This window comes from Bos grunniens, chromosome 1 (assembly GCF_055505025.1).
Source record: "Bos grunniens cultivar Pamir isolate PY7600 chromosome 1, Bosgru_T2T1.0, whole genome shotgun sequence".
Classification (NCBI taxonomy): Eukaryota; Metazoa; Chordata; class Mammalia; order Artiodactyla; family Bovidae; genus Bos; species Bos grunniens.
Window position 1 is genome coordinate 70,956,827 of NC_141165.1, and position 16,698 is coordinate 70,973,524.

General features: G+C 35.8%; 1 protein-coding gene across 2 annotated transcripts in view; it reads right to left on the reverse strand.

The window, feature by feature from the left end:
- Positions 1-16,698, reverse strand: part of CCDC39 (coiled-coil domain 39 molecular ruler complex subunit) — a 52,098-nt gene that overhangs the window by 19,402 nt on the left and 15,998 nt on the right. For both annotated transcript variants that reach the window (XM_086395589.1, XM_086395584.1), the window contains 7 exons: positions 16,440-16,631; positions 13,293-13,396; positions 12,840-12,972; positions 9,886-10,080; positions 8,893-9,057; positions 5,582-5,719; positions 1,729-1,937 (listed from right to left, as the gene is read on the reverse strand). In XM_086395589.1, the coding sequence (XP_086251715.1) occupies positions 1,729-1,937; positions 5,582-5,719; positions 8,893-9,057; positions 9,886-10,080; positions 12,840-12,972; positions 13,293-13,396; positions 16,440-16,631 (1,136 nt within the window). The remainder of the gene's footprint in view (positions 1-1,728; positions 1,938-5,581; positions 5,720-8,892; positions 9,058-9,885; positions 10,081-12,839; positions 12,973-13,292; positions 13,397-16,439; positions 16,632-16,698) is intronic.

Consider the following 16,698-nt stretch of genomic DNA (forward strand, 5'->3'; position numbering starts at 1 on the left):
AAATCTTCCTCAAAAAACTCCAGATGTCCAAAGGCTTTACCAGTGATGTGTTCGAAAATTCAAGATATAATTCTGCTCTTTTACAAACTTACCTAGAGTATAGGAAAAAAAGAAACACAAAAATCATTTTATAAAAGTAGATGTAACCTTAATAACCTGATAATTTGACAAGGACAGGAGAGAAAGGAACTATAAGCATAGAATGTAAAAATTATATAAAAATATTAGCAAACAAAATCTAGATACATACAAAATATAATATGTGACAGTTACATTTACTACAAGAAAGTAAGTTAGTTTAACTTTGTAAAAGCGATCAATATACAGTTTTCAATTATACTAACAGATTGAAGAAGCTATATCATATCAATGACTGAAAAAAAATCACATAATAAAAGTCAACATTCATTTCTGATTAAAAAAACTAAAACAACCTCTTAGCAAAGAATGCAAATAGATGGGATCTCTCTTAATATTGTAAAAAGAATCTCAAAAAACACTATAGTAAACTTGATACTTAATGATAAAACAATGAACACTTTCCCTTTGAGATCAAACACCTGCAAGACAAGGGTACCTGCAATCACCACTACTATTCATCATTGGACTGGAGGTTAAATAGCAAGGACGATAAAGCAAGAACAAGAAAAGTTATAGAGGTTGAAAAGGAAGACACCAAACTGTTGTTTGCAAATGATATCAATTAAATACCTGGAAGGTAGAATCTACAGATCAACTGTTAGAATTAATAAAAGTTTAAGTAAGGTTGATGAATACTTAATGAAACCAACTGCATTTCTACATATCAGCAACAAATCAAATATGAAATGCTTTAAAAAGAGATAACATTGACAGTAACACTTAAAAAGTAGCATGTAATCCAGAAATAAATCTTATACAAGATAGGTGAGATCTCTAGGGGAAAATTGCTTCAATAAATGCAGCTATTGGGTATCCATAAGGGAAAGCATGTTATTGGACCCTTGGGCATGCGTGCATACTCAGTTGCTTCAGTCATGATCGACTCTGTGCGACCCCATAGCCATAGCCCAATAGGCTTCTCTGTCCATGGGATTTTCCTGGAAAGAATACTGGAGTGGGTTGCCATGCTCTTTTCTAGGGGATCCTCCCAACCCAGGGGGGATCTTGGGTCCCCCTGCAGGATCCTGAACCCACATCTCCTGCATCTCCTGCATAGCAGGCAGATCCATAAGGGAAAACATGTTATTGAACCCTTACCACAAACTATATATAAAAATCAATTCTAAGGGAATTGGTGATCTTAACGTAAAATGATAAATCTGCAGAACAAGGAGTTAGCCTAAGGAAAGAGAGAGAGAGAGAGAAGCATAGATTTGCTACTAAAATGTGGCCTATGTATTATATTAATCTTCCCTGGTGGTTCAAACAGTAAAGATTCTGCCTGCAATGCTGGAGACCCAGGTTCAATCCCTTGGTCGAGAAGATCCCTTGGAGAAGGAAATGGCTACCCACTCCAGTATTCTTGCCTGGAGAATTCCATGGACAGAGGAGCTTGGCAGGCTACAGTCTATGGGGTTGCAAAGAGTCAGACACGACTGAGCATACACACACACATTATATTAATAGCCTTTTCAAACAAATAAGAAAAAGATGGATATCCAAGGTGGTGGAGGGAGCAGTCAGTTCTTCTAACACTACTCATGTTTTCAAAATTCATTAGCAGTATTTTAAAATTCTAATTATTACCTTATATTTTGCCGTTCTTGATCAACATATCTTATTTGTGATGCAAGCATTGTTTTGTGAACCTTAATTTCTTCAGTCCGTTCTTCCATAGCTGTGTGTAACTGTTGTTTTCTTTTTTCCAGAGAAAGAACTTCTTCTGCCTTACTGTGAAGCAGTTCTCGAGTACGTTTAACCTCAAGTTTTAAAAGATTGTCTTCTATCATCAAATCCTATCAACATAAAATCATCAAATATTGAAACAATTATTTGTATAACCAATCCAAAATATGTTTCTTTGTTATTGCTACAAAAGTCAAACTTGAAAATAGAATTTTTTCTAATTTGACTATTTTCCAAGATATTAATTAGGGTTAAGTTTAGATTGCTCTGAGTCATAACTCTGCTTTTTCCTTTTATTTTAAGAGAAGGGTTTATAACTATTCCAACTTTTATTATAATGTAATTGTAAATTCAAGTTTTACTATTAATAAAAAAAAAAATGAAGTTATTCCTAAAATTGAAAGTTACAATATCCAGAAAATATATGATGCCCTAAGGATAAGCATTTTTATATTTTAAACTAATTCTACAAGATGAAGTATAAATACATTTTTATTTTAAAATAGTTCAATCATAAGTAGAATACTGAAAGAGAGTCATGAGTAGAATAGAGTACAGAAGCAGAAGAGATTAAGAAGAGGTGGCAGGAATACAAAGAACTGTACAAAAAAAGATCTTAATGACCTGAATAACCACAAGGTTGTAGTCACTCACCTAGACTTGGACATCCTGAAGTGTGAAGTGGGCCTTAGGAAGCATTACTACAAACAAAGCTAGTGGAGGTGATTGAATTCCAGCTGAGCTATTTCAAATCCTAAAAGATTAAGACTTTTAAAGTACTGCACTCAATACACCAGCAAATTTGGAAAACTTAGAAGTGACCACAGGACTGGAAAAGTCAGTTTTCATTGGAATCCCAAAGAAGGACAATGCCAAAGAATGTTTAAACTACCATACAGTTGTACTCATTTCACATGCTATCAAAGTTATGCTCAAAATCCCTCAAGCTAGCATTAATAGTATGTAAACCAAGAACGTCAAGATGTGCAAGCTGGGTTTCAAAGAGGCAGAGGAACCAGAGATCAAATTGCCAATATGTCTTGAACCATGGAGAAAGCAAAGGAGTTCCAAAAAAAAAAAAATCTGATACATTAACTACGCTAAAGCTTACTGCGTGGTTCAAAACAAACTGTGGAAAATTCTTAAAGAGATGGGAGTACCAGACCACCTTACCTGCCTCTGAGAAACCTGGTATGCAGGTCAAGAAGCAATAGTTAGAACCAGACATCGGAACTGACTGGTTCAAAATTGGAAAAGGAGAATGACAAGGCTGTATATTGTCACCCTGCTTATTTAACTTATATGCAGAGTACATCATGTGAAATGCTGGGCTGGATGAATCACAAGCTGGAATCAAGATTGCTGGGAGAAATATCAACAACCTGAGATATACAGCTGATACCACTCTAATGGCAGAAAGTGAAGAGGAACTGAAGAGCCTCTTGATGTGAAAGAGCAGAGTGAAAAAGCTGGCTTGAAACTCAACATTCAAAAAAGTAAGATCATGGCATCCAGTCCCACCACCTCATGGCAAATAGAGGTGGAAAAAATGGAAGCAGTGACGGATCAGATTTTCTTAGGCTCCAAAATCACTGCAGACAGTGACTATAGCCATGAAATTAAAAGGAAAGCTGTTACAAACCTTACCTGGTGACTCAGTGGTAAAGAATCCGCCTGCCAGTACAAAAGATGTAAATTAAATCTCTGGGTTGAGAAGATCCCCTGGAGAAGAAAATGGCAACCTGCTCCAGTTCATGCCTGGGAAATCCCATGGACAGAGGAGCCTAGTGGGCTATAGTCCATAGAGTCATAGAATCGGACATGACTTAGTAACTAAACAACAACAATGACAAATGTAGACAGTGTATTATAAAAGCAGAAACACCACTTTGCCAACAAAGGTCCGTATAGTTAAAAGTGGTTTTTCCAGTAGTCATTATGGATATGAGAGTTGGACCATTAAAGAAAGTTGAGAGCTGAAGAGTTGATGCTTTCGAACTGTGGTGTTGGAGAAGACTCTTGACAGTCCCTTCGACTGCAAGGAGATCCAACCAGACAATTCTAAAGGAAATCAACCCTGAATATTCATTGGTAGGACTCATGCTGAAGCTGAAGCTCTAACACTTTCGCCACCTGATGCAAAGAGCCAACTTATTGGAAAAGACTTTGATGCTGGGAAAGATTGAAGGCAGGAGAAGAAGAGGATGACAGAGGATGAGACAGTCAGATAGCATCACCAACCAATGGACATGAGTTTGAGCAAGCTCCAGAAGTTGATGATGTACGAGGAAGACTGACTTGCCATAGTCCATGGGGTTGCAAAGAGTCAGACATGGCTTAGTGACTGAACAACAACAGAGTACTGACACAAGATCACACTTAATAGATCAATTTTCAGAAGAGAAAGCCCAGAAAAAATACTCCAGAATATAAGATTTTACTATTTCAAGACAAAGCTTGTTATTTAGAGCAAAGATTAAACCCCATATCTCATATGTACCAGAAATAAATTCCAGATGAATGAAAGAACTTAATGTAAGAGATGAAACCAAATGCAGCCACTAGAAATAGTAAATATTTTTAGTGTGACTAAAAAGTTTCTAAGCATAAAAATTATACAGGGAAAAACACTTAAACATACGATGTTTAAAAAAAGTTTTATGGAAAAAAACTGAATAGAAGTTTAAAGACAATGGGACAAATACTTATGAGTTAATATACGAAGATCTTTTCCCAAGTATTTTAAAAACATAAACCACCTAATGAAAATATATGCAAGAAAATGAACTAGAAATCCAAAAGAAAAATTATAGAAAATAACATAGCAGAAAAAATGCTTAAACATTTCCAATGAAACATAAATATTTTAAATTTTATGCTTAAAATGTTTTAAAATGTTCACTAACTTTAAAATGCAGGCTTCTCTGGTGGCTCAGATGGTAAAGTGTCTGCCTGCAATGTGGGAGGCCCGGGTTCAATCCCTGGGTCGGGAAGATCCCCTGGAGAAGGAAATGGCAACCCACTCCAGTACTCTTGCCTGGAAAATTTCATGGATGGAGGAGCCTGATAGGCTATAGTCCGTGGGGTTGCAGAGAGTTGGACACGACTGAGCAACTTCACTTCACTCACAACTTTAAAATGCAGACTGAAAACAATGAAATACTATGTTTGCCCATCAAACTAACAGTAATTTTATACAGTATATTATCCAGCCCTGGTGGTGGTAAATAAAATAGAATGCTTATACATTGCTGGTGGAAGTATTAATTGAACCTTCTAGAAGGCAAATGGTTTGAAAATAGTTTCAAGATACTAGAAATATACATTCTTTTGAACCATAATTATACAGCTAGAAATTCATCCTAAGGAACTATATGAACAACTGTACAATGAAATGTGTGCACAGTACATGAGAGTACTATCTATAATAGCCAAACACTGAAAAAATATATATCCAAAAATAGATGGTCAAATAAATTATAGTCACTTCATGCAATGGGGTGTAGGAAGTCTTTAAAGATACTTAATGTTTAGAAAACATGTATCATATATTTAAAATTTTTGAATACAATATATAAATCCATTTTCTTTAAAAGACTGAAAGATGATAATATACTATAACACTGCTTATTATCTGTACAGTGATTATAGTTAACTTTTTTTCCTTTATAATTTGGTATATTTAAAATTTTTTCTACAATTAGCATGAAAATATTGGATTTTAATATTATATATAAACATGACTTTATTGCACCTGTTTTAAGGCTTTGGCTTTAGTAAGTTCTTTCTCTGATCTGTCATTGAAAAGGGTTAGTTCATTTATTTTGGTCATGAGGGACTGTTTTTCATCACGATATTTACTATTTGACTTCTTGGTAAAGTAAAGATCATTCTGTAAAGAGGAAAAAAGGTACATAAATACATATTTTAAATAACAATATTACATGCATGACACATTGAATTATATGCTCCATTAAATATTTATAATAATCAGATTTTTAGATCTCACCCCTTCATACTCTGACATCTCTAATAAGATATACATGGATATTCACATATAAACACTTTCATTTTTATTATTTGTTGATGTTTGGGTTCAGTTTGATTTTAGTAATTCTAGGAAATATCATGTATGATTACCATTCAAACTGAATTATTAAGTGATTGCCATTTATGGGAAGACATGGGAGGGCAGATTTCAAGTTTTGTTTAAATACAGGGTTCACCTTCTGGATTTCATCATTTGATTCAACCCAAGCCCCAGAAGGTAAAAATGTTAACAGTCTGAGAAAGCAAAGGGTTTTGGTTAACTACAAGCTCTGGAATTAGACGGTCTTAATTACTTATCTGGAGAAGGCAATGGCACCCCACTCCAGTACTCTTGCCTGGAAAATCCCATGGATGGAGGAGCCTGGTAGGCTGCAGTCCATGGGGTCGCTAAGAGTCGGACACGACTGAGTGACTTCACTTTCACTTTTCACTTTCATGCATTGGAGAAGGAAATGGCAACCCACTCCAGTGTTCCTACCTGGAGAATCCCAGGGACGGGGGAGCCTGGTGGGCTGCCGTCTATGGGGTCGCACAGAGTCAAACACGACTGAAGCGACTTAGCAGCAGCAGCAATTACTTATCAGCCATCCAACGCCAGTGGGCAACCTATTCTTCCTTAGTTTCCTCATTTCTAAAATGGAGATGATAACAACACCTACCTACCACGGCTGTTGTGGAGGGTTAAAGAAGTTACTGTAATATGTGCAACAATGTTTGACACAGGGAAATGTAGTTATGATTATTATGTATATAATCACATATTGCTGAAGAGAAAAATGCTAGATAAGATCTAATTCCATCGACTGAATGAACGGGTCATACATACTCATCAGTCTTCCAGCTTTATACAAGTTTGCATCCTCCCTCCCTGGTCAGATGGTAAAGCATCTGTCTACAATGCGGGAGACCCGGGTTCAGTCCCTGGGTTGGGAAGATCCCCTGGAGAAGGAAATGGCAATCCACTCCAGTACCATTGCCTGGAAAATCCCATGGACAGAGGAGCCTGGTAGGCTACAGTCCATGGGGTCGCAAAGAGTCGGACACGACTGAGCGACTTCACTTCACTTCCCACCCAGAACTAGAATGAGGTTTGCTCTCTTTGTCCTCCTTAGTCCCTCTTAGGGGACCTAAAGCAAAAAGTTTCTAGTGCCAAGATCTCTCTCCCTTTCCCCTCTCGCTTCCTCTCTCCCTTGCTTCCTCCCTCCCCTACCTTTCTCACTGCCTGTATTTCTCTGAACAATCAGAACCTAAGATTGAAATAAGACAGTAAGATTTTTTTTTCACATAAATATATGACTTCAAAAAATTAACTTTTAGGGTTAAAATATTAATTTAAGGTAATTTTCAACTAGTGGAAATTTGTTTGTTATTCAAAATAAGAGATGGAGTGGCATGGGAAAGAGAATGTAGAATGACTTTACAATCTAACACTACTATCGAGAAGATAAAACCTTCATTAGAAAGTTAACTAGCTTTAATATCTTTAAAAATTCACTTGTATGTCTATTAATTTATTTACCTCTCTGTCAAAACCAGAGTTGGGATAGGCATAAGTACTAGCCTACTGCATCATGGACAGAGCCCCACGGTAGTTAAAATGGGGAACACTAGAACCACTCTCACACAGCAAAACAGACACAATTGAGTTAGCATCAAAAAACACATCCAAATATGAAAGTCATCCTCCTAGCATTCTATAGCACCAATATTCTCATATTCTATGTAATTAAAACAATACCATTTATTGAGAACAGACTAAATGCATTGTTAAGATACACATTGCTTCTAATTCTCCCAAATGTCCTAAAATAATATCAAATATTTTTTTCCATTTAAAAATGAGTAAACTAAGACTCAGAAAAGTTAAAAAAGCAGTACTGTGCTGTGCTAAGTCACTTCAGTTCTGTCCAACTCTATGTAACCCTAAGGACTGCAGCCTTCCAGGCTCCTCTGTCCATGGGATTCTCCAGGCAATAATACTGGAGTGGGCTGCCATGCCTTCCTCCAAGGGATCTTCCCAACCCAGGTAGTTAGGTATAACCTTGACATTCAAAACCAGTTCTGATTCCAAAACATGTGCTCCTATTATTAAACCAAGGAAACAGTCTTTTAAAAATTGAATCAGGCTATAAACCACTCGGAACCAATATTTTGTCATGTTGAATTTTTTTTTCTTTCCTAATTTAAAAAAGTAATAGCTCCCTTTCACCTTTGTAGCCCTTAAGGAATTCAGGGCAATTTTTCATTTAACCACTAGAGGACATTCATCACTAGCCTTTCCAGCTGTTCAACATTTAAAATTGGAGTTCTCCCCCCATTCAGATCCATGCTTCAAGGCCTTCACTCTTGCCAGTTAAACATAAGCATAGGTTCTATATTACATAGGTTCCCCTAACACAGGTTTTATATTACCATAAACATATTAAAATACCTAAGGATGAAGAACATTTTTAACCTAATTAACAAAATAGAGTCATATGAAATATGTAACTAAATAAATATTTGAATAACAAAAGAAGACCCATAAAAGAGCAGCTTCTTTTAGATGCCACTTCAGTGATAAAAAGCAATCAAGTTATTATGGGAGACACATAATAGAAACTAGAACTTATCAATTTTTTAAATCATGTACCATTTAAGATTATTTTTAAGTCACATGGACCAAAGATCAAATCCTCGCTGTGAAATCATGAACAAGTTACTTAATCTGTAAAACAGGTAATAATATCTTCCTCACAAGACATTTATAAGGATTAAATGAAATAAAACACTAAAGACATAGACATAGCATACAGCAAATGCATAATCAATGGTAACGTTATTTTCATATTTCATGAATTTCTCATATTCATATGAGAATGTAAGCACAGAAATACAGGCATTAGTTCATACATTTATTACATATGTGGGTAGCTTGGCAATCATCCTATCCAAAGTCAGTCTTAGGAACATGTTAACATAAAATGACTAATAATTAGGATATTTGAAGCATAAAAAGTATTTTAGCTAAGTTACGTGAAGCTTCTTGATCTGTGTTTCCAAAAGACAAAGTGCAGATTTTTTCTCTTCCAATGTCTTCTGAAGTTCAACAGTTTTTGCTTCAAGGGCTTGTTTTTCTTCTGAATTAATATCTCCCTTTAAGCGTGACATTCGGCGTTCTACTTGTTGAATGTAAAAATCCTGTTACAGGTTTTAAAGAACATTAGTAGGGAGAAACAGTTAAAACCATTTTTTAGATGCAAACACACTGTAAATATTTTCATGAGTTTGGTCTGATGTCATCATTTACTAAAGTCACTTTAATTCTCTAGTGATGAAGTCCTTCTTACTCCAAAGGGAGAAACAGTAAACTATTCTTCAACAACCAGAGTATATGATAATAACACACACTAATCTTAGAATATAATAGAGCAGTTAGGTGGGTATTTATTGTACTATCATGATAGAACATCAGTAAATCTACTAGGTTTACATGGACATGGATTTTGGAGGGTATTTTTCTACAGAGTACAAAAAAGAGGCACAGATTGTTAGCCATGAAAGGCTCAAATACGATGAAATTTTAAACAATATTTTGAAAATTATACTTCAGCATCTGTAATTCTGAGAAATTAAGAATATATAAGAGGCAAAAATTAAGATGTAGAGAGGGAGGACATTAAACAATTAACATGGGACAGAATACGATAAAGAGAACCAAAAAGGAAACTTTAAAAATACTTTTAACCTATTGGTCCAGGGACAGGGGTGGAGAGGCTGATGTATGCATAACATACAGTTTTGCAGGGGTTTTAGGAATTCTTTTTGTTGTTTTTTTGGCTGCACCATGCAGCATGTAGGATCTTCGTTCCCTGCCCAGAGATGGAACCCACACCCCCTGCAGTCTGTAGCATCTGTCTATGCCAACGTCAAGAGCTCATAGAAATCTTTTTCTTAGGACACTGCGGTATCGTGACCATCACAATTATGACAAATCAGTATGAAGACATTCATAAGAGTAACATCTACCTGAGCGTACATAATTTCTTGCTGCTGCAAGGTTTCAAAGTCCAGTTTATGTAACTGATGGTTGAGGTGCTTTAGAGAAGAACGGGTTCCTTCAATTTCAGATACGAGAGCTTTTTCTTTCATTGTTTCAGTCTGTAATTCCTGAACTTTCTTAAATAACACATCTTTCACTATGTTCAACTGAACTTCTACTTCCTGATAATAAGAATAACAATGATTAATGTAATATAATACCTTTAAATGTTTTACTGAATGAATATTATAATTTAGGGGCTCATCAATGAACCCTTATTTTAGCCCTAGAGAGTATAAAGCCCTTCTTACAATTTCAACACATTCCCAACATTGCTTGTAGTCTACTCTCATCCACTATTCCTGTATCATATACCTTGATATGTCATTTACCCTGTGTCACCTTAGCCTTAGAACTTGACCATTTTTCACTGGTTTCTTTAGAATATAAAATACATTGAAGACACACAGCTTATAAGTTCCCAAAGTTTACTAAAGTCTTGAAAATGTTAAGGGAAGAACTCTCCCACCTTCTTTTCAGCACTATTCAGTGGTGAGCAGATAAATGCTTAACCACCAGGTTTGTAATAGATGGGAGGTTAGGAGGAAGAGGCTGATTTCCATAATTATTTATATTCCCACTAAGGCCAATTTCAAGCTACTCACATGATTCCTCTAAATTCAAAGCTGGGAAGAGATAGGCAGTTGCAGATCATTATGCAGTATATCTACTATACAGATATAAGAGTCAGACACAACTTGGTGATTAAACAACACCACTATACAGATATGATAGATGTTAGTAATTTTAAGTAACCTTAAAAGCATGCTGCTGCTGCTGAGTCGCTTCAGTCGTGTCCGACTCTGTGCAACCCCATAGATGGCAGACCAACAGGCTCCCCCGTCCCTGGGATTCTCCAGGCAAGAACACTGGAGTAGGTTGCCATTTCCTTCTCCAATGCGTGAAAGTGAAAATTGAAAATGAAGTCACTCAGTCCTGTCCGACTCTTAGCAACCCCATGGACTGAAGCCTACCAGGCTCCTCTGTCCATGGGATTTTCCAGGCAAGACTACTGGAGTGGGGTGCCACTGCCTTCTCCAACCTTAAAAGCATAGACAACAGTAAAGTGTAGAAAACTAATTTAGAAGTGACATGTGCTGAGTACTTTTTACTTTGTTTTTAATATAATTTATTTAATTGTGAGTCTATATAATTTGATTTTTAATAGTAGCTACATTTAGCAGCTGACTTATAAAATTCCAGAAAATTTAACTATCAGCTTTTGTGAGCTGGTAAGCACTGGCACCAACACACTACTGGCACTATTCCTTACTCACATTTTGCCTGCAGCTGACTTCCCTACCTATGCAGCCCACTAGGAAACAGAAACCAGTACCCCAGTTTCACTTCTCCCGTCTCAAGAGGCAGGTCTGTCTTGACCTCAAAGTGTCACATTAATGTATTCTAGGCTTCAAATAGATCTCACCTGCCAAGATCTATTGAAAGCTCTCATTTTAGAATGTTGAAATAATTTCCCTCTGTCCTCTTATACACAGGTAAGCATATTTCTCTTTGGTCTCCAATGAACCTCAATATGTAACAAAAGAAGTCTGTGATTGGCACATGTGAATTTTCACAAATGAAGAAACCTAATAATCTGATATACAAGCTTATAAAATACATTGCTTTTCATATAATAGAAAATTTTCACTGGGTTCAGGACCTTCTCAATGACTGCCTGGCTGAGTTTTAAAGTCAGTGCTTGGTGGTAAATAAGTCAGCAAAACATATAGGGCTGAGATTTTTCCCAAACAAAAAAACAAAACCCCAAGAACACAGCCCTGCTCAAACATGTGGCCAACCTTACTATTTATTAATTCAGCTAATTTCTTTTTAAATATCACTAGTTTTTAATTCTTTCTTCAGAAGGTTTATTTCATATAAAATTCACAGTCTTTAAGATTTCTAATAAGCTCCAATACTGTCCCATTTCATGTATTAACAGAAAATCATGCTTTCTGAGGGGAAACAGTCATAACATTTTTTTAAATAATGTTGTATGATTTGGACTCAAATACCACTCGAATCAAGATTGTTGCATGACGTTGTTACTCAGGATTTTAAACATACAACAGCACACTAAGGAAGCTGGATTCTATCCGAATATAAATGAAACCATACTTGAAACAGGCCTCTGCAAATGGGAGATTCTACAAGCACCTTGAGCTGCCCTTCCTTTTCCCCCATTAGACAAAAAAGAATAAAAGCAAGAAGTAGTGCCTACACAGTGCCTATGGTGATAGGTCACACAAATCATTTGGAGTTTTCAAAGAGGAAATGGCAAACTAGCCTATTCCAGTTCCTCAAAAATTGGCTTTAATGCTACCAGAGTGCCGAACAGATTTCGGTAGAAAGGGGGTGCCAGTGAAGTTAGTAAGGTGTTAGCATTTAGAAGCCCATTTACCAATAATGGTACCGAGCTGGGAGAGGTTAAAGAGACAGCAGATGCTGATGAAATATGTGTAATGAATGCAGACCACTGGGAGGGAATTGGATCACAAGCAAAAAATGATAGGCAGGTAGAAATCAGTTGTAAAACAAGGGCATTTTTCAAGATACATTTGCAATTTAAGAAAATACATGTGGATAGCAAACAGGGACAAGGACACAGTAGGCATTGGGAGGACATGGAATCTCACAGGATCTACCTTTCAGAGATGACATCAAAGTTAAATGCTGGAAGTGAAGCAAATGGAGAATTAAGAGCTTAAAATAAAAAGAGGTTCAACAACTCAACAATCTAATTACAAATGTGATTACCTCAGAAATCACAGCTTTATTAAAAGCAGGATGACCTCCTCCTCATCTGATCTCAAGAGTCTAATGTATTCACTATTACTAAATTTGCTGTAATTTTTTAAAAACTGAAACTAAATTTTACCTTCACACCTCTTTCTTCCTCCCTTAGCATGTCTTCCAAGTTGGTAGCTTTCTCCTCTACAGACATAGTTTTCTCAGTTATCTCCTTTAATTTTTTTCTTACAATCTGATTATGATTTTTAATTTTGCCTAACCTATAGAGAATTATGAGGAAAAAGCAGAAAACATGTCTAAAAGATATTTAATGCAAACAAACAAAAAACAGTTTATCCTAAGATTTCTTCATATAATGTGAAGCTTCTTTTGCCATAAACCTTTTAATACCAGCATATATTTAGTAGGTCATACAAATATTGCTCCTAAGGCTTTGTATTGAAAAACTCAGGAAAAATTGTTTAGGTGTAATAACTTAGTAGCTATAATTTTATAGTTATTGAACCAAAAAACCAATATTCAATAATTTTTCTAGAACTATTAAAAAACTACAAACATTCTTAGATATCTTTTTTCTTACCTTGCTGTTTCTTCATTAATGTCCATCTTTACTTTGGAAATATTTTTCCTCAGAGCTTCTAAATCACTGGAACTTCTATTCACAGTGGCTTTTAAAGAATCCAGCTATTTATTAGTTAACAGACAGAAATTATATATTTACTCTATATCTTATAATTCCATTTCTGAGAATTTTTATTCTGAACACATTCGTTTCTAACCTACATAACAGTGACAAACATAATAACCATGTTTCTGTAACATATTTAACAATTTTTCTTTTTGATCTGATAATAAATTTCAAATGACTTATAAGATACTGACAAATTATAGAGATCTACATATATGAGTTAAAAGCACATAGAACAAAAGCTTCACAACATTGCATTTGGCAATGATTTCTTGGATATGACACCAAAGGCACAGACAATCAAAGAAAAATAGACAAGTTTGACTTCATTAAACTAAAAATTTTTGTACAGCAAAAGTAATATCAACAGAACAAAAAAGCAACACAAAGAATGAGGGGGAAGTAACTACAAATTATATATCTGATAAGGGACTAATATCCAGGATATATAGGGAACTTCTAAAATTCAACAACGACAACAAACAAGCCTGACTCAAAAATGGTCAAAGACCTTGAATAGATATTTCTGCAGAGAAGAGATACAAAAGGTAAATAAACACATGAAAAAATGCTCAACATCATCAATCATTAGGTAAACAAAAAATCAAAACTACATTGAAATACCATTTCACAACCATTAATACAGCTACCATCAAAAAAATCTCAAAATGAAAAGTGTGGATGAGGATGTGGAGAAATTGGAACCCTTGTGCACTGTTAGTGAAAATATCAAATAGTACTACCACTGTGTGGTAATTCTTCCAAAAATTAAAAATGTAATTATTGTTTGATCCAGCAATTCTGAGATAATTCTACACCCATGCTAACAGCAGCATTATTCATTATAGCCAAAACAAGAATGCAATCCAAGGTCATTGACAGGGGAATTGATAAGCAAAATATAGTATATACACACAATGGAATACTATTCGGCCTTAAAAAAACAAAATTTTGACATATGCTGTAACATGGATGACCCTTGAGGACATTATGCTAAGAAAAATAAGTGACATAGGCCAGCCAGGAAAAGACAAGTATTTTATGACTCCATTTATATGAGGTACTTAGAGTAGCTAAAATTATAGAGACAGAATGTAGAATGGTGGTTTCCAGGGGCTGGGAGGACAGGGAAATGGGAAATTATTATTCAATGGGTACAGAGTTTCTGCTTTACAAGGAAAGAGTTATGAAGATGGTTGATAGTGATGGTTGTACAACATTAGCGATGTATTTAACACTAAACTGTCCATCTGAAGACAGTTAAGATGGTAAATTGTGTATGTATTTCACCACAATAAAAAAATTTTGAGAAAAAATGAAGTACTTTTACATGTTACAGCTTATAAGAACCTTGAAAACATTATGTAAGTAAAAAAAACCCTGACACAAAATGCATCATGTTGTATGATGTCCAAAATAGGTAAATCCACAGAGACAAAGTAGATCAGGAGTTGCCAGGGCCTGGGTGGGAGGAGGACAGGGACAGAAGGAAAGCCATTGCTAATGGGTATGAGATTTCTCTTTGAAAGACCAAAATACTCTAAAATTAGATAGTGATAATGGTTTCACAATTCTATAAAATACTAAAAATTACTGAATTGTATGCTTTAAGAGGGTGTATTTGATATGTGAATTCTATCTCAATAAATAAATTATAAATAAATGAATACCTGCATTTTTTTCTCCAACTGGTTTAAGCTTTAAAATTTGGAGAATGAGTATTAGCAGTGACATTTAATTTATGTAAGAAATTCACTTTTTTGCTTTTGCAAGATCTTACTTATTCTCTTCAGATAGAAAAAACTTTCCTTCTTTATCAGAAATATAAAGTATAACAACTTATAAAATGAAATGCTCTGCAATGTTTCAAAAATTTCCCACCCAAATATCAGTAACTTCAGATAATATGGCCTCAAGGCACAAATTTCATAAAGATCCCTTTATTGCTAACTATGGGAATTGCTAACTCTACCCATGGAATAATCTAGTTGACATGTATGCTCAAAAGAAGAAAAGACCAAAGCAGAAGATTTTATTCTCTCTCTGTTTAAAGACATTATACCACTACATTGTCCCACTACTACACTGAAATGTTTTCCCTTAACAAGGTAAAACACTGAACTTCAACAGTAGTTTCTGCTAGAATTTGAGTGGTAAAACCACCATATACATGTGTCTCTGGAAAGACACTTCAAAATATCACCAATGTCAATAATTCATCTTCACATTTATCCATTTTCCTTTATCTTATGATTTCCAGCCTAGACCTTTCAGAAGTCTTTTGCCTTGAGTCAGGAACAAAACACCACGTGTGATAGGCAAGTTGAGCACTGCACAACACCAGGGGAATCCTTTATACCACCCATGATGTGAAGACAGCCCCCTGTTGCCTGTATCCAATCAAGGTTTCAATAGAAAGTGAAAGTGAAGTCACTTAGTTGTGTCCGATTCTTTGCAACCCCAGGGACTGTAGCCTACCAGGCTCCTTGGTCCATGGGATTTTCCAGGCAAGAATACTGGAGTGGGTTGTTGCCATTTCCTTCTCCAGGGGATCTTTCTGACCCAGGGATCGAACCCGGGTCTCCCTCATTGTAGGCAGACGCTTTACCGTCTGAGCCACCAGGGAAGCCCTGCTGCTGCTGCTGCTAAGTCGCTTCAGTCGTGTCTGACTCTGTGAGACCCCAGAGACAGCAGCCCACCAGGCTCCCCTGTCCCTGGGATTCTCCAGGCAAGAACGCTGGAGTGGGTTGCCATTTCCTTCTCCAATGTATGAAAGTGAAAAGTGAAAGTGAAGTCTCTCAGTCGTGTCTGAGACCTAGACTCCTAGAGACCCCATGGACTGCAACCCACCAGGCTCCTCCATCCATGGGATTTTCCAGGCAAGAGTACTGGAGTGTATCCTAAAAGTTCAAGTTTCACAACAAGAAGGGATGTAACAAAAAGAACTAGAAGGCAGGTCCTTAACAAAGGAAAGCCTTTATGCTTATCTGTATAGTTAGTTGTTATAAACACACAAACCAGTCCTTTTAATTGACATACCTCATCCTTCAGCTGAATTCTATTAGCTTCATGACGTTGATATTCCGTTCTACATTTTAAAACTTTACGATCAGCAACAGAAATTTTTTTTTCATACTCTGTGTTATTCCCAATCTCATTTTCCAAAAACTTGATTTTTTCCTTAACCAGATTTTCTTTTTCTCTTATTTCCTGCTTTATCCTTGCTAATGCCTAGAATTTGAAATACATGTTAAATACATGTGTAATTAAAACTAAAAGGAATTCCGCTTTTATAGTA